This window comes from Oryza sativa, chromosome 11 (genome assembly GCF_034140825.1).
Source record: "Oryza sativa Japonica Group chromosome 11, ASM3414082v1".
NCBI lineage: Eukaryota > Viridiplantae > Streptophyta > Magnoliopsida > Poales > Poaceae > Oryza > Oryza sativa.
This window is the reverse complement of record NC_089045.1, coordinates 2,592,544-2,616,405: the sequence shown is the minus strand read 5'-3', so window position 1 is coordinate 2,616,405 and position 23,862 is coordinate 2,592,544. Positions and strand designations below refer to the sequence as shown.

The window sequence follows — 23,862 nt, the reverse complement described above, 5'->3', positions numbered from 1 at the left end:
CCTGTCAGTGACTTGGATACGCTATCATCTCATCTAGTATTAATTTTCATCTATTTAATTTTGTGCACAACTTTGCTTTTCAGCAACGCAAGCTATAGTTTCAAAAGCGCATTGCATATGCTCCCAAATTGAGCTGCAGCAGGAGGAAAAGCCTCTCGCTTTCAGACCGTGATCACTTACCATCCTCACAAATATATATACAAACCAAACTAAAGCTTCAAATCCACACCAAACACAAACACAAAACCTCACAAATTTCGCCAAGTCGCGGCACACGTCACGGACACGTACACAGAAGGAAAGAAAAGGGTTGCAGCGATGGATGAGCTCCGTGCTCCGGCGTGCGGCGGCGGCGTCGGGACGGTGATCGAGGACCTTCCGACGGACGTCCTCGCGCTCGTGCTCCGGCGGCTCGACGGCGCGTCGCTGGCGGCGGTGGGGTGCGCGTGCTCCAGCTTCCGCGAGCTCGCCGTCGACCAGGAGACGTGGCGCGGCCTCTGCCTCGCCCTGTGGCCGTCGGTTCGCGACGTGCTCGGCTGCGGCGGCGGCGGCGGCGGAGACGGGTACCGTGCGTTCTTCGCCGACGCGTTCCCGTTCCCGGAGGCAGCGGCGGCGGTGGCGTCGGCGGCGCCGGCGCCGGTGCCCGGGTCCCTCCCATCACGCCTCGTCTCCGCCGTTGACCTGCACCACGGCGGCGTCTGCATCATGTCGCGCGTCGTGGAGACGGACACCTCGTCGGCGTGGTTCCTGGGCTCGCCGTTCCGCGTCGACGCGCTCGTCCAGGAGGGCTTCTCGGCGCCGTCGCCGATCACGCCGAGCTCGCTGACGCTGAGCTGGATACTCATCGACCCCGCGTCCGGCCGCGCCATGAACGCCTCGAGCCGACGCCCGGTGGCCGTCGACCGGAAGTGGCTCACCGGGGAGACGGTGGCGCGGTTCACCGTGATGCTCGGCGGCGGCGTCGCCCTCGACGCGGCCGTCACCTGCGACGACAGGTACGGGCACGTCAGGGAGGTGAGCCTGTGCGTCGAGGACGGCGAGGGCGGCGGCGTGAGCGGCCAGGACGGGCTGGGCGCGGTGGCCGCGGCCATGGCGGGCGCGCGGCGGGGCAAGGGCGCGGAGGCGGCGGCGAGGCAGCGGTACGAGGAGTTCGTGAAGGGGAAGAGGGCGAGGAAGGAGTGGAAGGCGAGGCGTGAGGGCATCGTCGACCTCTGCTGCTCCGGCGTCGGCGCGGCGGCGTTCGTCGGCTTCCTCGTCATGCTCACCTTCCGGTGATCATGCGGCGGCGTCCGGCGAGCGGCGGGGCAGGCATAACGGCATAAGCAGCGTACGTAGCTGGGTACCGTACAATTTCGTTGAGAATGGCAAGAAATGTAAATATGATAAAAGTGGTACTAGTGTCGTAGGAACTGTTATCACAAAATTGGCTAAATTGATAGTAACAAATTTTTCCTGTTTGCTATTAATGCCTGGAGAGATATTTGAGACATCTGGAATGCTACTTACGTGGGCAATCTCTTTACTCATATTTAGCTCTTCCTATTTTCTACACTTCATACAGTAATCCTCCTGAATAACATAAATGCAGCAAAGTTCATGTTTTCATTACATAAAGGAATACTCCCACTATTTTTCTTGTTTGACGCTTCAGAACCCAGATTCAAATATTTTAAACTTCAACTAAATCATGTTTAAAAATCATCCTTGTTGGACATATCAAAACAACCCCTCTTTAAGTATCCATCTTCGTATTTAAGAATGAACAACGAAATAATGACTGAAATGGGTAATTCGCTGCAAGCTTTGCATTTGCATAGCATTGGTTTGGAATCGTTCATATTGCACCATTGGTGGAAATTAGGTGGGGCTGAATCCCGCTGCTCTAAATCCAAAAAGACAATCACTAATGTGTGCTGGCATGAAGAACATATGATGATCAATAGCAGAGCAAACACCTCTATGAAAACCCCGACACCGCGGTGGTCATTGCTCAGTAAATCACACGAAAAATTATGATATTTAACACCCTTACACAAGTCCTGTTTTACTTCCGTTTTTTGTTACATAAATATACTATGACATTGACAGTACGTGAAATAAGGAATATTATAAATACTGCCAACCACTGCTATAAGGACTCTACATCACCACAATGAAGACAGCTATACAGAAGTCCAAGCACTAAAGCATACAAAACTCACAAAGAACACAAGCACTCTTGTGGCGGCCACAACTCCATACAGCTTAATAATTAGTCTACATATGTGCATTCTGCAACTCCCGATAGACTAAATCGATGAACTGGTCATTCTGTTAGGCATATGGCAATAGTTAGAACCATATATAACGAATAAATATCATACCTTGTACATCAGTTCAATGTGAACCATACCTGAACAAGTCTCAGGAGGGCTTCCTTAACTTTATCCCGTGAAATAATAGGCCCCTCATTGTATGAAGGGGTAAGAGATGGAGGTGGAGTTGGCGGTGGAAAAGGTTGGAGTAGGGGGGTTCCATATGTTGCTCGTTGAGCAGATGCAGAAGTTGGGTGAAGAGGTGGTGCTGTTGGCATCATGGATGAAGCTGGAGGCACCATTGATGTAGAAGAGGATGACGGAGGCGTAAAAAATGCTGGTGTTACAAGATTTGCTGAACGGGCAGTGTGGACATTAGTATCATGGAGGGGCAGTGGCGGAGCTGATGAGCCGACTAAAGGAGGGGGTATTTGATGTGTCGGAGTAGCAGATGGAATGATCAAGGGCACATGGGGAGTTGCAACACTCTCAGAGGATGGATGCGCCCTTCCAGCCATTGGAGCATTTGAGACACTGCCAATGCTAGCAGCACTCTGTACATTGTTTAGAAGGACATTTCATTAGCATTTGGCACTAAAAATTGATTCAGAATCCCAGTAAACAAGTTTAAGAATCTATCTACATCGAATATACGATTGACGAAACAATGTGAACATTAGGGAAAAAAATATTTTTAGGAAGAAGCAAGAGAAGTTTGAAGAGAACGTACACTGAAGTAATTAACCAGGGATTCATCAGGAGCATCAGAAACTATAGTGGTGGTCGCTGGCGAAGGTTCAAGGGGACCATCTATGGCTGCAGATGTAGGCACAGCCTCCAATTCCTCGAACTCACTGTTGCCAACTAGACGAACTTAGCTTAAGCAAATCTTTGTACATATTTTACTAGTTTCCATTCAGAAGTGCAGATGAAAAACCTTTTCGTGGAAGGCACTTTTGGTTTTGGAGGCACTTTGGCATATGCGTTCAGTATTCTGCCGAGGAAAGGGAGTGGAACACGACTTGAGAAGTGATTTTCATAAAATTTTCACAAATAATTGAACCAGGACATTCCAACATGTAATAGTGAAAAGAACAAAAGAAGACACAGAAATACCTGGACCTTCACACAACAAAGATCATATTACAGCAATCTAAGGCACTACATACTAGTGCTTGCAAACACAATTTGTAGGACATGATATATTGTAAAAAAATAATAATAAGAGTATCAATTCATTCTGTAAAATACAGAATACTGTTCCTTTCTAGATACAGAATACATAATTCCCTACAGCATGAAATTTCAGAGCATGGTGGTCCTACTGTTCGAATAGGTGAGAAGAAATCATCGGACCATTACTTCTGAGTATCAAACGACCATGAGCATGTTCTAGCTTCTATGTGATGGAGGATCTCACTTGTAGACTGCAAGCTGCAACTCTAAGGGAGATTTTTTTTTTTTACTTTTTACAGCGCATAAGTTTGTGTTGAGTTGCTTCATATTGCCAGCCAAAAAGGAGGAAAAAAATGGCTGTCTGAATATCATGCAGCAGTGTCTCCCAAAATGTCGGATCAGACCCCACTATTGCAACTGGTACTCTAATTTATAATTTGGTGAATGTATACAGCAACAGAATGGAACCCAATAGCCTTCACACTTTTAATCGCAGGAAAATTAGTAGATTGCCTTGAAGAGAACATCGAGTGTGTTCATCATAATTCAGTTAGAAAGTAATAAAAGATATCCATCACATAAGTATTGTTCCTTCTACCAAGTCGACAGAATGTGATCCAGCCTGCTATCAATCTCGTTTGTTGACGTTATCCACTCCTACATGTTTATAATCTACACACTAACTACTTAACTAGATTTTTCTTTTTTGCGGGCATACACACCAAGTAGATTAACAATCTCACTACCTTGTACTATGTGATTCCAGTATACATCATAGCCACAACAGAATATGCCATGAGAACAGGACCATGGGGAGAGCATTACCTTCCAAAAAGACTTGCAACAGCTTCGCAGTCATGTTGATTGTAGAACCAGATACCATTTACTTCTTGGGCAGCATTGCGGTACAACAAATACGGAGGTTGAAGTTCATATTCAAAATCACTCAATAGATCCTCCACCAGATTATCTTGCAAGTAAAACAAGAAGGTAACATCGATCATTTCAGGAGAAACCCAGCAAATGAATCGAGTAACTCCATACGCAGAGCTAAAGTACAACTTCAGATTCAGAAGAGCATTTGTTAATCATAGGATCTAGTGACAAACTTGGGAGTTTTTCAGCTAGACTGAAAGCACGCGATCGACCCTACATATCAATCGGTTCAATGCCTAAACATATCCATTCGATGATGAATTAGTTGAGGGTTAGATCACAGATTCACATACCCGTGTTACGCCTGTTCATAACGATGAACTGGAACCTCGGCTGAGTATTCCTACAACGAGACAAAACCACCCCCGAAACAATCAGATCCCTAAATCGCAGGCTCAGACGGTATCAAAACCCCAACCAAAACCCTAAAACACTCACCTCTTCACAACGAACAGCGACCCCTCCACATCTTTCCGACTCTGAAACAAAAAAGGAAAAAAAACACAGCGCATGAGTGAGCTCACAGGATCACCAAGCAAGCAACCAACCGGATCGGATCCGCGAGGAGTGGAGGGGGGGATCGCTCACCCACTGGTTGAGGTCGATGTTGAAGTCGTAGAGGGTGACGTGGGCGGCGGTGATGAGGATGTCCTCGACGGCGGGGTCGAGGCGCTGCAGCACGGTGAGGTTGAGCAGCCGCGTGCCCTCGGCGTCCATCGTCAGGTTCGGGGTCACCTTCCCCCCGTTCGCCGACGTCGTCGCTGTCGTCGTCGGCTGCGGCTGCGGCGGCGGCGGCGGTGGCATCCCGCGTAGGCTTGGGCAGGCGCTGGATCTGAGGGAAGCGCAGCAATCGAGTTGGGAATGGCGAAGAGGAGGATGTTTCTGGAACTATCACACCAACAGGAAGGACACTGTGCACCTCGGAGTTGGAGACGGCTACAGTGATGGAGGCCCATTAGAAGTTGGGCCTTGATGTCCAACGGATGGGCTGATATACACGGGGGTTTAGGCCCAAGAATTGGGCTGTACTGATGATGGGCTTGGCATAATTTTTCGGGAATTGGTACGGTCTCCGAACCCCTGCGACTGGATTTTTCTTTTCTTTTTGGTTTTGTTTTCACTTACGACATATTTTTTGGCTTCTGTCTTTCACTTTTTCGCCCGTAAGATCTTGCATCAAAATTTATTTTTTTTATTAAATTTGTAGTTACACTTAGTTACGGTGCAGTTACACTTAATTACATAGCACATAAATTCAGTTACAATGGACCAAAATTAAATTGAACAGTTTTTTCCTAGATTTACAATTTGTTTACATGCTTTATTTTTTTTAGTTATCTCATTTAAAAAGGGCAAATTATGCAAGATTGGAAGTCTATCGCAAGATCACTAGGTAATCCTTTTTTTTTCTTTCAAACATGGTGCTGAAATTTCTTTTTTTTTGTCAAACTACGTCGATTTATAGATCGATAGCATCATTTTGGTACCCGTTTTTTTCCCTCCCAATAGGCGAAAATGGTGAACACCAAACTGAAAATGATACAAGAAACTGTTTTATTCGTACTGAGCCATACAGTGATATGGATCGAAATACGATAATTCATATCGAAAAGATCAAGCGTATATATGTAACTGCACTCGCCTGAGTGTATTCAGTCTTTCATATATTTTTTATCTTTTTTTTTTGGCATTCAGTCTTTTGTTCCATTCTGTCCAAGATGTGCGCAGGATACATTTGAAGTCCATTGCAATGGTTCATCCCTAAATATCTGTTCCTTACAAAGCTGATACTATAGGTGATAACCGGCCGATGCCACCGACATTTGCATCTCAGGAGGAAATAGAACTATAATTACACCATACAAGAGCGAGGTGTCGTGGAAAATATATAGAGCATATACTCATTCTATTTCAATATGGCGCCGTTATATGAAGTTGATTTCATATAACGTTTTATCTCTTGTTAAAATATATATATATATATATATATATATATATATATATATATATATATATATATATATATATATATATATATATATATATATATATATATATATATATATATATATATATATATATATATATATATATATATATATATATATATATATATATATATATATATATATATATATATATATATATATATATATATATATATATATATATATATATATATATATATATATATATATATATATATATATATATATATATATATATATATATATATATTGTTTATTTTATTCTATTCTATTATTAAATAAATATATAAACTTAACTTGTACTTTTACATATTTAAATAAATATTTTGAAAAATCAAAGGTATTATACAGCTACATGTAGATGCATGGACACATCAATCTTAGTAAATTTAGTAAGAAAAGGTTAGTACATATAGTCTTTTCCCATTTTAAAATACATAAAAAGGATTATTAATTATATGTACACTGTTCCACGTCCACAGAAGAAGTGCTCTAAAAGAGAACAAAATTCATGCATCTGCACCTCTTCATAGGCAATTAGGCGTCGGTTGATCATAGTTTGATGGTGCATTCATGATCATAATAATAACATAGTACATTTTTACTGGATCAGTAGCTAAAGGGTGCAAAAGAAATTCGATCTACTGCTGCTGGCTACGTACATATAATAAAGAATCGTTTCATTTCACACGATCGACTCCGGTGCAATGCTTGCTACTACATGATCATCGAACCAACCAGTACTGCCTGCTGCTACTAATTCTCTCAGTTACAGATTGTGATTGTTGCACCAAAGAATCAAGAAAAACAGAAAGAAAATTAAAAGAAGGATGATTTGCTCCTGTGCCTGATTAAGGACTTTTGACCAGAATGCAAAACCTAAGCTATCTCTAATTAAAAGGATCGATACTCGAGTAAGCTTAGCTAGTAGCAACGTGATCGAACAAATGCAAGGAAACTATATATCAGTTTTTTGTTTCTGTTGTTTGCCTCCAAGAAACCAATCGAAAGTCATCATCTTCTTCCTCACCGTTGTCACCAATGCTGTCTGTCTGTCTGTTTGTTCCGTTGTTGTGGTTATGAGATGTTCAGGGTTCACCAGTGCTCGCCTCCGCCGCCGGGACGGGAGCCGCCGCCGCCGCCGTGCATCTGCTTCAGCTTGGTCAGCTCCTTCCTCCGCTTCCTCGCCTCCGCCGCCGCCGTCGCCTTCTCCCTGTCGCTTATGGAGGCGTGCTGTCCAGCTCCGGCCGCGCTGCCGCCGGCGCCAGGCGCGCTCCTCTTGTCGACGTCGATGGCGAGTGTCAGCGAGCACGGGTCGTCGTCGGTGTCCTCCTCGGCCGTCCCGCCGCCAGGGCTGCTCGTCGGCTGTTCTTGGTACGACTGCGGGTACGTCGACGTCGGCGGCGAGGACACGCGCGGATCGGCGACGACGGGGTAGTACCACGCGCAGGGCGGGAGGCAGAGCGGCGGCGGCGGCTCGTACCCCGTCGGCCCGCACGGCGGCCACGAGCCCCACACGTACGGCACCGGCGCCACGCCCGCCGGCGCCGCGGTGTACAGGAAGCTCGGCTGCGGCGCCGTCGACGGCGGGGTGGCCGTCGTCGGCGGCGCCACGGCCGCCGCCGTCTCCGCTTGCTGCTGCGCCGGCGGCGCCGTGTCCATCGGCTCCGCCACGGCCGCCTTCTTGATCGTCCTGATCGCCACCTGCACATCACAAACCCCATCAAATTCCAAACTCCATCACGTTAATTAACCACAAATAACACTGTGCCAATCCATTTCGTGTGGAGAAAAATGTTACAAATCCATAATTAAATCATCCAAAATTCTAGACTCGGACACGAGTCTTCAGGTGTCAGCAGCTCGCTCTGCTTCGTTGCAAGAGCTGAACTGAACCGTACAGAAATTCTCCATCCCCTGACGCGACGAACTGCCTAGATGACCCAACTACGCGGATGAATCCCATGCAACCAGCAAACATCTTTTTTTTTGTGTTGCACCAAGAAAAGCTAATGCAACGACAAAAAGGGCAAAATTAGGCAGAGATAATTATAAAACCTGGGCAGATTATTATTAATATCCAAACACATCGCTGTCAAGGAATAATATACAGAAGAGGAGGCCATAATTAGTAACGTAGGTGTACGGCAGCGATTACTAAAGGGCGCAGTCATGTGGCCTGCTTCGAGGGGGCCCAACTGGAGAAGCTTTGGAACATCTACTAGGTTCTGCTTCGACTTTTGCCTAACACAGTAGCATCTAGTACTAATATACTCTAATACTAATCGAAAAGGAGGAAGAATTATTCAGATTAGCGAAAGCGAGAGGTGCAACTGTGCCTGTTCTTTCAGCTGCTTGTTTGTCTCCTTCAGTGAGAGATACTCCTGCATCACCACGTCCTTCTCCTGCGCACAAGCAACGCATAATTGAGCAGTGTCAGTTAAGATAAGACGTAATTAACCTTGCTAGCTGTAACTAGTAACTGATCGCTAATTCAGGGGGGGCTATGGCTATTGACTATTGAGGATCAGATCATATCACGGCTTCTCTGCATCAGTCTAGTTACCTTTTTCATGGTCTCGTTCTGCGACGACAAATCTGCAACTTTTCTTGCCAATTCATCTCGGATCGCCTAAGCACATCCCCAGATTAAGTATGTATATTGAAAGGTCATGATAAATAATACTAACGATTTAATTTCTCCGGCTAAAAGATGATGAACAGGTGAGGGATTTGTTCACCTGGCGGCGGAGGATGGTTTGCCGGGCGGATTCCCGGTTGGCGAGCACTCGCCGGAGACGCTTCGCCTCCTTCTCGGCCTAGTAGTAATTAGCAGAAATGTAATTAATTAAGGTAGGCAAAGGTTGGGGAGGAGAAAGAGAGCACGGAATTTTAATGGCGGTCGGTTTCACCTCGGTGAGCATGTGGCGTGGCCTGGGGCCGTAGCCCGGCGCCGCCGTGGCCGCGGCGGCGGGCTGCATCGCGGGGTGGCCGGCGCTTGAGCTGCTGGAGCATGGCGGCGACGACTGGATTCCGACCTTCCCCAGCTCGAGGCTCAGCCTCGTGCTCGCCATCTCCGCCTCGTCCTCCTGCTCGCCCTTCGCCACCGCCGCCGCCGCCGCCTCCTGCCGACATAACACAAACCAAAATCAAGCCCAAGGCGTTCGATTAGCCAAGGTCGTCGCGCGGATTTACCTGAGTGGCGTGCGGCGGCGGCGACGCCTCGGGTTGTCCGGGCGCGGCGCCGGCCATGTCCGCGAGCGCCATGGCGGCGTCGAGCTCGACGTCGACGCCGACGCCACGGCGGCGGCATTGCCTCTGCCCGTCGCTGCTGCTGTGATCAGACATGGCATAGACGGATGGAAATCTCCGATTCGAATCCTCACATTTGCCGCCCGCGGCGAGGCATGCAGAGGGAAGCTTAGCTTGGCTTCGCTTCCGCTTCCGGTCGGCGACGGTGGCGGTGGGGGGTGGGGGGGGGGTGCCAAGCGAGTACGGCGGGGCCCCGCGCAATTAAATATCTCACCACTAGAGGCGGCGCGGGGAGGGAGGGGCCAGGTGGTACTGTAGGCCGGAGTCCGGATCGTCGGATCGAGCCCCATCGGACCCGTCTCCGCGCGCCACGTCGCGGGCGGGGAGGAGCTCGCCGGTGGTGATGGCTAAGCTCACCACGCAGCAGCCGCGGGCTGGACACGTGGAGACGCCGCGTGCCGTGCCCAGCATGCAGCGTGCGGGGCTCGTGAACCGAGGTGGGGGGCTTGGGCCCTCCGTGTCAGAGGGAGATAGCGGTGGGGGAGAGGGTGACGTGGCCTTTGCGGCTGGTACACGTGGACCAGGAGAGGCCGTGGGAGCCCACAAGTCAGCAGCAGCGGGAGGAGGGTGCCGCGTGTGAACCGGACAGGGGAAAGCCGGAGGGGGAGGAAGCGCCTGGAAGACCACGCATTCGCAAACCAACCAATTCCGTTACACCACAATCAATTTCTCCTCTCTCTTGGGGCCGTTTGTTTTCTTAGTTTAGCATGATTGATTTTTTTCTAAAAAAAATTAGCGGTCGTTTGATAAAAAAAAAGTAGCCCACGTAAATGCGTGGGCGTGTGTGCTGTGTCTGTATGTGTGTTTGAGAATGAACGAAATATTAGTAGGATATCCCGGCCAAGGAAACGAAATGCGTGTTAGGCAGGAGGGGAACGTTTCTGTCAAAACTAGAATTCGGCAACACGTAAAAGGGTTTATGCAAAGTATCTAAAATGAATGGGTGATGAGGTAAGATTTTATACATGTTCAAGCCTTTTTGATGAAAAATAATAATGTACTCATGTTTAGAGATTATATTCGTTGGTTGTTGTATTTATCTGATGATCTAAATTGTGGTTATGACCTTAAGGGATGGGACGCTCTATTCCCCTTATATAGACAGAGGAGACATATGTTTACAAGATAGAGATTTAACCTAATACGGTTTAAATCTCCTATAACTACTTTATAATCTTACCGAAGTAGGGCTACAGGCCATTTCCTTGATATACAAGTAAACGTAATATCTGAATCCTAATCCCTTACATATCTTATATATAATATTTCCCCGACAACCAGTCGGTTAGTCTAGTCGTGAGCGTATATGGTACCTATAATATCCACAATTTCCTTATGGAAGACAGTGGAGCGGATTGGCAACCTTAGGCTCTGTTCTATTCTTCAACTAACTTGTTTTCCATTCGCACGCTTTTCAAACCACCAAATAGTGTGTGTTTTTTAAAAGTTTTTATATAGAAGTTGTTTTTAAAAAAGCAAATAAATCCATTTTTCGATTTTATAATAGTTATAATACTTAATAAAGTGCTAATGAGATTTCTCGTTTTGCGTGCAACAATAATTTCTCTCCAAATCTAGAGATCGAACGGTCCTTAGGCTTTGTTTAGTTCCCAATTTTTTTTTCCAAAAAGGTCAAATCAAATCTTTGAACATATGCATGAAGCAGTAAATATATATAAAGTAAAAGAAATAATTGTACAGTTTGCATGGAAATCGTGAGACGAATCTTTTGAACCTAATTAGTCCATGATTAGCCATAAAGTGCTACAGTAACCCATATATGCTAATGATGGATTAATTAGGCTTAATAAATTCGTCTCGCGGTTTCCAGGCGAGTTATGAAATTAGTTTTTTCATTCGTGTCCGAAAATCCCTTCCGATATCCGGTCAAACGTATGATGTGACACCCAAAAATTTTCTTTTCGCGAACTAAAAAAGACATTAGTTCTACACAATAGATCTCATGGATCTAAATAGTGGGTCCACAAGTTTGAATGAAAATGAAAGGTTTAGATGTTTTCATTTTTCTCTGAAAGTTTTTTATTTACGAGAATCTCACGTGATATTTTAAAAGCGTTTGTAGGAGTTCTGATAACGTTTTTAGAAAATTTAATTTATTTTTATTATATAATAGATAGATATCCTTATCGAGAGAACATACAATATATTATATTTTTGGTTCAAATTGATGAGCTGCAGATCGATACGCACGTACTGTGTGCAGCTACCACTCCCAAACAATTTTGAGTATATTTGTCCATGTCGCATATATAATAATTTACAGGTGCAGTGTATGTGAGGAGGGCGACAAGTTTTTAGTTTTTAGGCCATGGAGACGCCGCAGATTCCTGAAACGAATCAGGAAGAAGCGTGCGTTGACGGCTGATTAACACCTTTGTTCTCCTGCTAGGTTTCTTGGGGCTCAAAATGCTGCTTGCTTATAGAGTATTGGAGTACTAACTATTTTTTAACCATTTTTCGTTGATGGCGGAACGAGCTGTAGTTAGGCCCTGTTTCTTCGAGGGTCTTTAAAAAAAAGTCCCTCCACTTTTAAGTACTTCTAAATCAGTAGAGTCTCAAACAGAAGGGACTAAAAAGGAACTAAAGTGCTTTAGCCCATAAGTCCCTAAGGGAGGAGCTTATTGGTACTAAAGTAGCTTTTTTCCACTTGCTGCCCTCATGCATGGACATGGTGTATTTCTCTTTGCATGGTTTTAGAGACAACATGGTTATTGTGCAGCGCATTTAATGAACTTTAGTCCCTATAACAAAACAACCATGGACTAAAGTGATTAGTCTTAGGACTGAAATAAGTCCCTAGGACTTATGGATCCAAACACCACCTTAGTTACTCCCTCTGTTTCGAAATGTTTGACACCGTTAACTTTTTAGTACATGTTTGACCGTTCGTCTTATTCAAAAACTTTTGTGAAATATGTAAAATTATATGTCTACATAAAGATATATTTAACAATGAATCAAATAATACGAAAAGATGTAATAATTATTTAAATTTTTTAAATAAGACGAACGGTCAAACATATTTAAAAAAGTCAACGGCGTCAAACATTTCGAAACGGATGGAGAACTAGTTATGATATGTGACCGGCCGTACAGTGGGGGGAGAGATGGGGCGTCCGGTTGACTGCGTTGACCGTGGCATCGAGAGGGCGCCACGTGGCGCGACACCGGAGGAGGGTGTTGGTCGGTGGGCGGGCGCATGCATGGTGGCCACGAATAATTGACGTCAGTAGTGACAGCACACGCATGCACTTTAGTTTGCTGGGGTCGGGCTAAATTAAAACTGGTCGATCGATCCAGCTTATATAATTGCGTTGGAGTATATATACTGATTGCCTTAATTTGTACTCCCTCCGTTCCAAAATGTTTGATACTGTTAACTTTTTAAATACATATTTGACTATTCGTCTTATTTAAAAAATTTAACTAATTATTTATTCTTTTCATATCATTTGTATTATTGTTAAATATACTTTCATGTACACATATAGTTTTACATATTTCACAAATTCTTTTTAATAAGACGAGCGATTAAACATGTGCTAAAAAGTCAACGGAGAGAGTACAAAATACTCGTAGAGACGTCGTAGCACTAGTAGTATAATCGCTGCTCCATTCTAACTCTGCAATAAGCTCTAATCCAGCAAGTGATCGACCACTGGGTAGCTAGCTAGAGCCTAGAAGACCCATGCACGGACTGACGGACGCACGCACGCAGGTTGGGACCTCCTGTTGTTGTTGGCGAGCGAGTGAAGTGAAGAAAGAGAGGGGCAAGAGTGTGAAGTTGTGGGCAGGTAGGCAGGCAAGCAGGCAGAAACGGACTAAAAACCAAAAAACCGGAGAGGTGTGCGGCACGGCAGCGCGCGCAAGCGCAAGTAGGCGGATGAGACAGCGCCCACATGGTGGACGTAGCATGTCGCGTCACCCCCGCCCCCGCTGCATTCCGACCATGCATGCGTACATCCATCGTCGTCGGACGGGAGTACACATGTACTACACCACCCGGCCTTTACCTCACTATTCACTGGTGTACTGTACTCCTACTAGTGTATGTTGGGGGTTGGGCTTTTCGGGAGCCGTGCACGGCAAACAGGGTGGTGCGGTGCGCGAGGCGCCCACGTCGACCGTTTTTCCCCTGCAGACGGCGGCATGCGGCACGGCGGTGCAGGTGCATGCACACCGGGACTAGACGTGTACTACATACGTGCTCGCGCGCGGAGCCTCTCATCACGCGCGCCCACCACCGCTCATCACCGCGCGCGCTCGAGATGCAGATCGATGCAGCAGCTTAGCTAGCGTGCGTCGGAGTACGTAGTGACTCGTGCGTGATGACACGCGCGTGGCCGGTGTCGCTCCATCCCATTGCTCCTCGACGTCGCCGCGCTTTGCTAGCTTGGCGGTCGTCGATCACGTACCGAGGTGTGTTTACAACAACGGCGCGGATCGGATGACGATGACGCTGACTGACCCATGCAGTCCGGCCACAGCCGGTCTAGTTTTTTTTGGCGTCGTTCGCGCGCGGCGCCGGATGCACGGAGACGCGGGCCCATCTCGACCACAAATAGTCTTACATTACTGATTTATTTAGAGGGAGTTGAACTAACTTAAGAACGAGTACAATAGAAGGTTACAAGTGAGCTGTAAGCACATGTGAAGGAGAGAAGAGAAGAGAGAGAAGAAAAACGGGCTACAGATTTGTAGCCAGTTATAGCACGAACTTTAATACGTTGTGTGTGTATGAAAGGTGAGACCATACATTAATGGTATAGAGATAACTATTGTATAAATAAGCTATTAGATTAGCTATAAATGATTTGAAGCCAGTAGTTACCTATACTATTAAACTTGCTCTAAAAGTGAAGAGAGTCTCATGCCTCTTGAGATAGGTTTTGAGGTGTAGCAAAGTTTTCTTCCGGTTGAAATAACGTCTCCCGTTTTAGGCCAGCACGGACGGCGGCGAGGGAGAGAGATCCTATCGATCCGACCGTTGGTTGCAGTCGTTCGATCCGTCGATCTGTGGGTGTGCACGTACGCCATCCATGCATGCACGCGCGTTCAATTCCACTGGCGGCCGCTTAGCTAGCTGCTGGCTTGGCAGCTAGCAGATCAGTGCGTTGCTACTGGACGCTACGTGGAGTATATGCCGCTGGCAAAGTTTCAAGGAGCTAGCTGTCGCGTTGCCACTGTTTTCTGTGTCTCTCGCTCGCTGCCACACCGTACGTGCTTATCTACTGCCACCGTGGGTTATCCTGCCCCTGCCACAAGATCAACTTGCATTGCCCACGAATATTCAATTTGGTAACTTTATCATATCCCCGAATTGTTAGATCAACGAGGGCATTATAGGAAAGTGTACTATATATAGATGTATTTTAAAATGGATTTATTCCCATAGTAATTGTGGACGTCCATTTGACTTATCTAGCTAGATAAACTCTGCTCGGATTTGTCTCCGTAGGTTTTGTTTTTTTTTTCCCCTGGACAGATGGTGTACTTTACAATCTGTATGCCAGGCCAAATTAAAGCAACTCAGAGATCTAACTAAAGCTGGGAAATCTGCATTCTATTTCATCATACAAAACAGAGGCTTTCCACAATACAGCCCATCGATGCAGTTGAGTAAACCAGGCCATTTCTCTTGGGCCGCACTGATGACCATCCCAGTACAGGCCCGTTTTTATAAGGAATAAGTTCAGTTTAGGTCCCTTTGTTTGTCGCCCAGTCCGATTTTCATCCCTTAACCGTAAAACCGGGTATGACCCGTCCTCCAACTTACGAAAACCGGGTAAACGTGGTCTCTCGGCGGTTCCAAAGGCGGTTTTGGCTGACGTGGTGCCTACGTAGCTTGTTTGACTAGGTTTTCGTCCCACGTGGCATTGGCGTGGTGCTTACGTGGCAATTATATCTTGGAAAAATAATAAAAAGCGTGGCCCCACATGGCAGCTGCACACAAAAAAAAATTTAAATAGTGGGGCCCACATGGCCCCTATGTCAGCCTCACTCATCTCTTCTTCCCTTTCCCCTCTCTCTCTCCTTCCCAGGCAGACGGCGCGGGTGGGCGGTGGAGTAGGCGAGCTCCAGCGGCGGCGACGGGCGTGGTCGGCGCCGCCCCCCGACCGGAGTGCTGCCGGTCCGCGTGAAGGCAGGTCTGGGGAGGTCCGGTAGCCGGCTCTACGGCGGAAGCTCATCAAGATGCTGCTCGATCCCAACCCGGGCACCCGCATCATCGTCCCCGGCCTCCTCGAGAGAGTGTGGTTCCGGAAGACGGCGCCCGTCCCGCGCCCCATCATCGCCGACCCTGCGCCGGCGCCGGTGCACACGCGTGACAATGCCGGCGATGACAAGGACGAACCGCCCGAGGTGCTGAACGCCTTCCACCTGATCTCCCTGTCCGAGGGCTTCGACCTGTCGTCGCTGTTCGAGCATGACCCCGCCGCGTCGCCGGGACGGGCCACGGCGCGCGGGCGGCACGCGGTTCACGACGCGGGAGGCGGCAAGCGGCTTGGTCGCGCGGCTGGAGGCGTTCGCGACGGGCGGCGCCACGCCACGTGTGTGACGAGGAGCGGCGCGCGCGGAGTGCGGCTCGCCGTGGCGGCCGATGTCTTTAGCGTGGTGCCGTCATTGCTCGTGGTGGACGTCAAGAAGGATGGCGGCGATGCCATGGAGTACTGGTCGTTCTGCAGCGAGGAACTCCAGCCGGCGCTCAAGGACATCGTCTGGTCGCCGGCAGTGACCTGACGACACGGCGTGCGGGACGTCGATGCCGCCATTATTGCGCGTCATCGAATCATATCCGTTGCTATCCATCGGGGTGCATTATTGTTTGGTGCCGAGGTGATGTCTGGCTCGTTCGTTTGTCCATAGCAACTCAAAGTCGATGGCTGCTGCAGCCTGCTAGTGTTGCTGGCTGGAGTAGCTTGCTGCCGCGGGTGTAGTCGATGGCTGCTGACCTGCTGTAGCTTGCTGCCTCCTCTCGCGCGCTGTCGCCCGCCGCTAGCCATGCGATGTTCGTCGCCGTGCCGCGCTGTCCGCCGCTGCCCGCCTTGCTGGATGCCGGCCGGCGAGAGGAGGGAGCAGAGAGATGGGGAGAGCCGGAGATAGGGGAAGAAGAGGATTGGATTTGGTCATTTGAGAATGACATGTGGGGCCCACGTGGGTCCCACCATATTTATTTTTTTAGCTGACATGTGGGACCCACCATTTTTATATTATGTTTTCTATGGCTGACATGTGGACCCACGATTTTATTATTTTTCCAAGATATAATTGCCACGTCAGCGCCAAATCAATGCCCCGTAAGACAGAGAACTAGTCAAACAATCCACGTAGGCGCCACGTCAGCCAAAACCACCTTCAAAACCGCCGAGGGACCTCGTTTGCCCGGTTTTCGGAAGTTGGGGGACGGGTCATACCCGGTTTTGCGGTTAAGGGACGAAAATCGGACTGGGCGACAAATAGAGGGACCCAAAGTGAACTTATTCCTTTTTATAAGCCTACGTATTTGGTGGCCCATCATCGGAGTTCCTCTTTTTCCTATGAAAAATCGGTTTTGTTAAATCTTTGTCGACAATTTTCTTTTGTGGGAGATCACTTGTTTTTTCCACCCTCTAATTTGTGCCGATATTCGTGCTAACAACACTCAAAAATCTATTTTAATTTGAACCTGGACGTTGCTTAGCGGCAAGTGGTTTGTAAATATGTAATTTTATCTATTTTAATCTGAACACATTACGTTGCTTATTGCATGTTTGGCGGTTAGAAAAATCTGAGTGATTAATATGTCAACTGCTATATAGCCCATGAAAAACTGAAAACATCATACTAAAAGTTAAAGTTTGCCTCCGTGAAGATCATCATTGTTTCAATAAGAACATGACAACTCAGATATCCCAATATACAAACTCTTTAGTTACAGTTTAGGACAGCTAGCCGAATAGATTATCGATCATTCATGTGCGTTCTAGCTGACATTACGAGTTTACGACTATAAATTAAACATAATCCAAGTTCAATTCAATTCAATTGATCACAAACAGACCCACAAAGAATAACATGCTTCATCAAATCCCATCCTAACTACAGTCCGATTCATCTGAAGTTGAAATGCACAAGCAGAAGCTATCGGGCCATCAAGAAGGTGGGCATGGGAAGCATGCTTGGCTCCGGCGAGGTCAGGAACGCCGGCCCAGAGAACAGCGGCTGCTGCGGCTTTGCCACCGTCGTCAACTTCCGATCACTCGCCGAGCCGAGAGCGGCGGCGGCGGCGTCCTGCGAGCGATGCTTCTTGCTGATGTCCCAGCGCTCGGCCGAGGCGGACCCGCGGCTCACCGGCCGCTTGTTGCTGTTCGACGGCGGCGCCGTGTTCTTGACCTTGTTCATGTCCCAGCGCGCGTTCGTCGACGACGACGACGCCGGCGTGAGGCGGCCGCTGCTGATGATCTGGTTCTTGGCCTTGTTCGTGTCCCAGCGCTCGCAGGAGTCGGCTCGGCCGGGCTTCCCGCCGCTGCTTGACGACGACGACGCTGGGCTGCCGGGTTCTTTGCGCTCGCAGGCGGCGGCGCGGCTGGCGCTCCCGGTGCTGGAGCTTGACGACGACGACGAGCTGGTGGGTTTCTTGTGCGTGTCCCACCTGTCGGCGGCGTCGGCGCGGCCGGGCTTGGGCGCGTTGGAGGCCACCGACGTGGCGAAGTTGGCGGGGAGGATGACGAGGCACGGCGTCGGGAGCAGCGGCAGCATCTTGCTCCTCGGCGGGGTCGGGAGCAGCACAGGGAGAGCCGCCATGGCCGACATCGACTTGAAGTGAAGTGATCGATCAACCGGAGATGACGACGACGACGACGAGAGCGCGAGGAGGATCGAACCGCGGGGAATGAGATGATGATGATGATGATGATGAGCTGGTGCGGCCTCTCGACTCCTGCTTATGTAGCCGCCCATGAATCCGATCCCATTTCACCTCTCCATTGATTTCCAAGCAAAATCGGCTCCATCTCCGAATCGGTCTCGATCGATCTTCCGTCTGGGATTAATTCGGAGTCGGACTAAGAACGGATTTGTGGTAGTATATACTTTCTGCTACAACTTCTCATTTTGATTTTCTACTTACTATTACTACAGATGTTAATTACTCTAATTAATTCACCTGATTTGCAAACTAATCGATTCATCTTCTAATCCTCCCATCTTTGCTACTCAGTGCAAAACACACAGCAATAATTTTTGAACTTCTTGCAAAAAAACAAAAAACTAACTGATCACTAAACTCGATTAATTTTATATTACGCGTAATCAAGCACTAGACTTGTGGCCATGATCCGACGATGCTAGGATCAAAACCAACGACGGTGTTGAAGCCGAGATCATCAGCAGTGGCGCTACTGATGAGCGAGTTCCAGTCGATGGCGTCGTCTTCAGACCCATCGGCGCCGCCGGCGAGTTCTCGCGACCCCGACGACGAGCTGCAGTCGCGGGAGCTGTCTCCTTGTGCACCGGCGAACACGACGCCGCCGCCGCCGCCGCAGAGGTTCGTGTTCACCGCCGCCGCCGCCGTCAAAGATGGCATCACCTGTTGCTGGGTGGGCGCCGCCGCTTGATTATCGAGCGGCCGGCGGTCGAACGATCTCAGCGTGCCCGTGCTGATGTACACCCGGCACACTCCCAGCTCGTTCCTCAGCTGCTCGAACAAACATCAAACACTTCACGCACATAATTAACTAACTAATTAACACATCATACATTAATCAGTTCATGTGTGTACCCTGGGAGGCGCCATTGGGTGGAGCATGGCGGCGGCGGCGGCGTCGGCGTCGTCGGCGACGGCCTTGTACTCGTTCATCTTCCAGCGGGTCTTGGTGCCGGTGGGGGCGCGGCCCTGGTAGAACACCATGGTGCGCTTGACGCCGATGACCCTGTTTGTGGCGGAGGAGATGACGCAGGACGGGGATCCCGTGGCCTTCCAGTACCCCGACGGCGTGGTGCGCGCCGGCCGGCCGCCGTGGAGCTCCCGCTCGGCGCGCGGGCAGAAGAAGAACCACTGCTCCGTGTCGCGCGCGCTCGCCTCCCCGGCCAGGGCGGCGAGCTGGGACGGGTGGTAGCCGTAGACGTCGACGACGGGGATGACGCGCTCGACGTCGGGCCTCGTGCCGGCGAGGCGGTGGCGGAGGTAGAAGCCGAGAAGCTCCTCCTCCGTCGGGTAGAAGCGGAACCCCGGCGTCGCAAATGGGTCGCTGATGGCGCCGCCGACGCCGCTCCTCGTGGTGGCCATCGTGGTCGGCGATTGTTGGAGTGAGGTAGCTATAGCTGGTTGATCATGGAGGGAGATATATATAGAAGATTGAAGGCTTGAAGAAAGAAAACTTTGAATGATTTGGTACAAGAAGACGAAGAAGAAGAAGCAAAGCTAGCTTGTATCCATGGTTGACGAGGACCAGAGAATGAGAGGACGACGAGAGTGAGATGCTGCATTTATTACGGAGCGATATGTGGCCTAGCTAGCTAGTAATCATTCCGTTTTACTTCATTGTAGTTCTTTTGATTTTTTAGTTAAAATTATTTCGGTTTGATTAAGTTTGTATAAAAAATTAGCAACGTCTACTATACGAAATTAGTTTCCTTAAATTTAGCATTGAATGTATTTTAATACAATATTTGTTTTGTATTAATAATGTTATTATATTTTCCTACAAAATTCATAAAATTAAAAAAGTTTAAGTGAGAAAAACAAACGAGTTATAATAATATTGAACAAAAGGAGTATGTGCTAGGCTATGATAATTTGTGCTATCACTGACGATAAGCCATAGAGGAATAAACTTTAGAATTTTAAGTTATGGTAATAGATAAATAAATTTGAAATTTAAATTAAAATGAAGCTGATGATTGTGGCGAGCAAGGAATTAAAGAGAGTCATTAATTAATGTGACATTGTCGTAAGTATGCATGTCCAGAACTTGAGAAATGCTTAGGGGTCTTTCGACTAGTTCCACAAGATGATGGGCTAGCCGGTCTAGGTTTGAAATCTCACTCGATTTTTTTTTAGAACTTTTTCTAGCGGTGTGTATCGCAAACAAATTTTACTAGCGTATACTTGTGCTATCTTACGTTCGTACGGTAATGATTAAGAAAATACTCTTAAATAATGTACACTCAACGTAGGTCACGTGATTAATTATATGTGTTGGAAGATCATCATCGCTTAAGTGTATGTTACTTAGTTATTTTGGTATAGCTTCTTAATTTGTGGTTCCTCCAAGCTTGCATCATATCGTCCCATAATTTGGCTTGGATAGCGTATAAGATGAGCTGATCCAGGTACTGAGTTACGTATAAGTACCATTTCTCGTTTACAACTCATAAAAGTACTATGTAAAATTATAAGACAGCTTATTTATCGGATATTACTATAGATTATTTATTCTACGTTTTCAGAAATATGTTTTCTTACTAATCTTTCTTCTTTTGCTGCATTGCTCAAATCATTTAATTAAACTATTTATAACTTACTACCTCCGTTTTAGGTTATAAAACGTTTTGAATTTAAGTCAAAGTTAAACTACTTTAGGTTTGACCAAGTTTGTAAAAAAAAAGTAGTAACATTTTAAACCCAAGGAAAAATTATTATAAAAATATATTCAATTATTGATTTGATAAAACTAATTTAGTATTATAAATATTACTATATTTATCTCTATAAACTTAGTCAAATTTGAAACAGTTTAATTTTAAACAAAGTCAAAACATCTTATAACCTAAAACGGAGGGGTATTCTTTTTGAAATATTTAATTTATCGTAAAATTAGCCAGATAATTTGTTTTACACGCTCCAGAGAAACGAACCCAACTATATATGTTCTGATTGGCCTAGCTCATATCCTTTATATTTTACACCATCCATAAACAACTCAACTTAGAAAGGAGATCCTAGCACAATGAATCTGGACAACCCTACTTACTAAAAGAGATCACATCCTTGTTTACGCTAAGAGTGTGTTTAGTTCTAAAGTTTTTTTTCCAAACTTCCAACTTTCCATCACATTAAACCTTTCATACACACAACTTTTCAGTCACATCGTCTCCAATTTCAACCAAATTCTAAACTTTGGGCTAATCTAAACACAGCCTAAGTTTTCTTGGACAGAGCGAGTACTCGACACAGGTCCCGTTGGATTTTCTTACAAGGATGAAGATAAAAGGCGGTCACGTAAAACTAGAAAATCATTAATGCGTTATTAATTAAGTTTTAATTATTACAAACTTGAAAAATAGATCTATCTAATGTTTTAAAGCAACTTCTATATAGAAAGTTTTCGTATAAAAATACAAAGTTTAGTAGTTTGAAAAACGTGCTAACGGAAAACAAAGAAAAATATGTCTCATGAACATGCCCGTCGTTTGGCTTACTCGAGGACGACATATTTGCAAACGAAAAATAATTTGTGAATAAAACTTTTATATATATGTTTTTAACGATCGAAAACCTTAAAATCAACTCTAAATATAAGATTAAAAATTTAATTTTTGATGGATGAGTATAAGCATAAGTGAAATGATAAATGATGATGTTAAATTAGAACAGGGCTTGAGCAGCGTACTTGACGAGAAGAGATGAAAATGAAGAGACGGAGGGCGTTGACTGGTCGGCCGAGTTAGTCAAGATGAGGTCAAGGAAGTCCAGGTCGGTCCATGGCAAACGCGGATGAAACAAGTCTTCTGAACTGATAAAAGCTAAGCAACGCATTATTATAAGTACATTATTAAACGCGCTAGACGGAGTATTAAAGTTGTTTTTTTATTCGCTAGAGGGAGTACGTACTCGGGTTAATTAATTATTTAATCAATTCGCCAGTTGCAGCGTGTAAAAGTGACACATCTCCCCCTGTACATGAAAGGAGCAGTGAACGGTGCCGAAAGAACAAGCACAGTGAACTTCTTTCGCTTGAGAAAAAGGTAAAATGAAATGATAGGTTGTACGCGTGTGACATTAATTAATTAACAGTTTTTTTTTTGCTATTTATCAATTGCCTCATTTTTTTTTCTTACCTAACAAGCGACAACTCTAATAATAATTTAGTGTAAAATTTAGTTTTGTTTATTTTTCATTAACTAGATTTATCTACATTCATGTTTATGCTTATCTAGTTTATAGTTTGTTGGTTCATATTAAACAAAATCTACAGTTAAAAGCACAATTTTCTAAAAGAGAACAGATTATAATATTGTCAAATGCTGATTTTTTTTGCGGGAAAAGAGAATTTCATAATCAAACTAAAATAGGAAGGAGTACATTTGTCATGAATTAGCTGTGAGGCACTAATTATGATATTTCGATCAAAATAGTCTCCTTAGGTTGGCTAACTCATAGCTGATCATATTTTCATCACGCTGTATATTTACGAATTTGATATTTGCTCTGGCCCAACAAAAAGTATCTCGAGGTACTGGTACCTCACGATACTAAATCGTTTCCGATCGTTGGATCTAGCTGGGCATGATAGATATTATTAAATCCAACGATCGGAAACAACTTGATACCGTGAGGTACCGGTACATCGAGATAATTTTTGTTGGACCGGAGCAAATCTCTACGAATTTTATGTTTCTCTCTCCAGTAACAAGATGCTGCATATATGCGTCTCCCGTATCAAGAATGCCAATCTAGAGCAATCGACAGCGCTTGACGTAATAGTTCTCATCTCCACCACTACTAGTAGTAGAATCCAATAACGCAGAGCCATAACTAGGTTGTCTTGACCAGGGTTTACAAAACCACGCGGTTATCGTGGTTGTCACGTACTGTAACCTTCTCAGTTTCTAAAAGCCCTTGTAACTCATAAAAGTAGGAGATGGATTTTCATTGCTAGAGGAAACATCGATCTTATTGTTTTTTACATGTCATTTAAATATTTATTTTTTTTAAAAAAAACTTGATAAGATAGATTGATATGAATCACTCTACAAATATGTTAAAATTCAATTCTCTAAACTATAAAAAACTATTTTTTTTAAATAAATATTTAGGTGAGATGCAAGAAACAATGAGAGAACCCTAATAAATTAACACACTTTCCCACTACATGTAGCGTACTATGGTCCTGGGACCTGTGCTCCCGGCAAGGCAAAGGCATTTGTATGGAAAT

General features: G+C 46.0%; 5 protein-coding genes and 1 pseudogene across 6 annotated transcripts; 2 read left to right on the top strand and 4 right to left on the bottom strand.

Moving 5' to 3' along the window:
* The first annotated feature begins 130 nt into the window (after positions 1-130).
* LOC4349817 (probable F-box protein At2g36090) lies at positions 131-1,501 on the top strand. Its single transcript, XM_015762355.3, has one exon. It carries the CDS (start codon positions 319-321, stop codon positions 1,273-1,275), a length of 957 nt encoding a protein of 318 aa, XP_015617841.1. The 5' UTR covers positions 131-318; the 3' UTR covers positions 1,276-1,501.
* A 485-nt stretch (positions 1,502-1,986) lies between these two features.
* LOC4349816 (mRNA-decapping enzyme-like protein) lies at positions 1,987-5,272 on the bottom strand. The gene is made up of 8 exons (XM_015762354.3): positions 4,995-5,272; positions 4,845-4,885; positions 4,700-4,749; positions 4,296-4,440; positions 3,232-3,288; positions 3,025-3,148; positions 2,393-2,848; positions 1,987-2,310 (listed from the first exon to the last, which is right to left on the bottom strand). The coding sequence occupies exons 1-8, from the start codon at positions 5,208-5,210 to the stop codon at positions 2,257-2,259; spliced, it is 1,143 nt and encodes a 380-aa protein (XP_015617840.1). The 5' UTR covers positions 5,211-5,272; the 3' UTR covers positions 1,987-2,256.
* A 1,787-nt stretch (positions 5,273-7,059) lies between these two features.
* Positions 7,060-9,850, bottom strand: LOC4349815 (uncharacterized). 2 transcript variants are annotated; one of them, XM_015760299.3, is made up of 6 exons: positions 9,590-9,850; positions 9,307-9,519; positions 9,136-9,213; positions 8,961-9,026; positions 8,734-8,799; positions 7,060-8,098 (listed from the first exon to the last, which is right to left on the bottom strand). In XM_015760299.3, the coding sequence occupies exons 1-6, from the start codon at positions 9,740-9,742 to the stop codon at positions 7,490-7,492; spliced, it is 1,185 nt and encodes a 394-aa protein (XP_015615785.1). In that variant the 5' UTR covers positions 9,743-9,850; the 3' UTR covers positions 7,060-7,489. The 2 variants fall into 2 exon arrangements, with proteins under 2 accessions (XP_015615785.1, XP_066161215.1); XM_066305118.1 differs by lacking the exon at positions 8,961-9,026.
* Positions 9,851-15,482: 5,632 nt separating this feature from the next.
* LOC107275652 (putative CBL-interacting protein kinase 27) lies at positions 15,483-16,891 on the top strand (annotated as a pseudogene).
* An 827-nt stretch (positions 16,892-17,718) lies between these two features.
* On the bottom strand, positions 17,719-18,664 carry LOC107279287 (uncharacterized). The gene has a single exon (XM_015760376.3). It carries the CDS (start codon positions 18,662-18,664, stop codon positions 17,846-17,848), a length of 819 nt encoding a protein of 272 aa, XP_015615862.1. The 3' UTR covers positions 17,719-17,845.
* Positions 17,719-20,024, bottom strand: LOC4349814 (NAC domain-containing protein 90). Its single transcript, XM_015760375.3, has 2 exons — positions 19,485-20,024; positions 17,719-19,400 (listed from the first exon to the last, which is right to left on the bottom strand). Exons 1-2 carry the CDS (start codon positions 19,989-19,991, stop codon positions 19,023-19,025), a joined length of 885 nt encoding a protein of 294 aa, XP_015615861.1. The 5' UTR covers positions 19,992-20,024; the 3' UTR covers positions 17,719-19,022.
* Between the last annotated feature and the right edge of the window lie 3,838 nt (positions 20,025-23,862).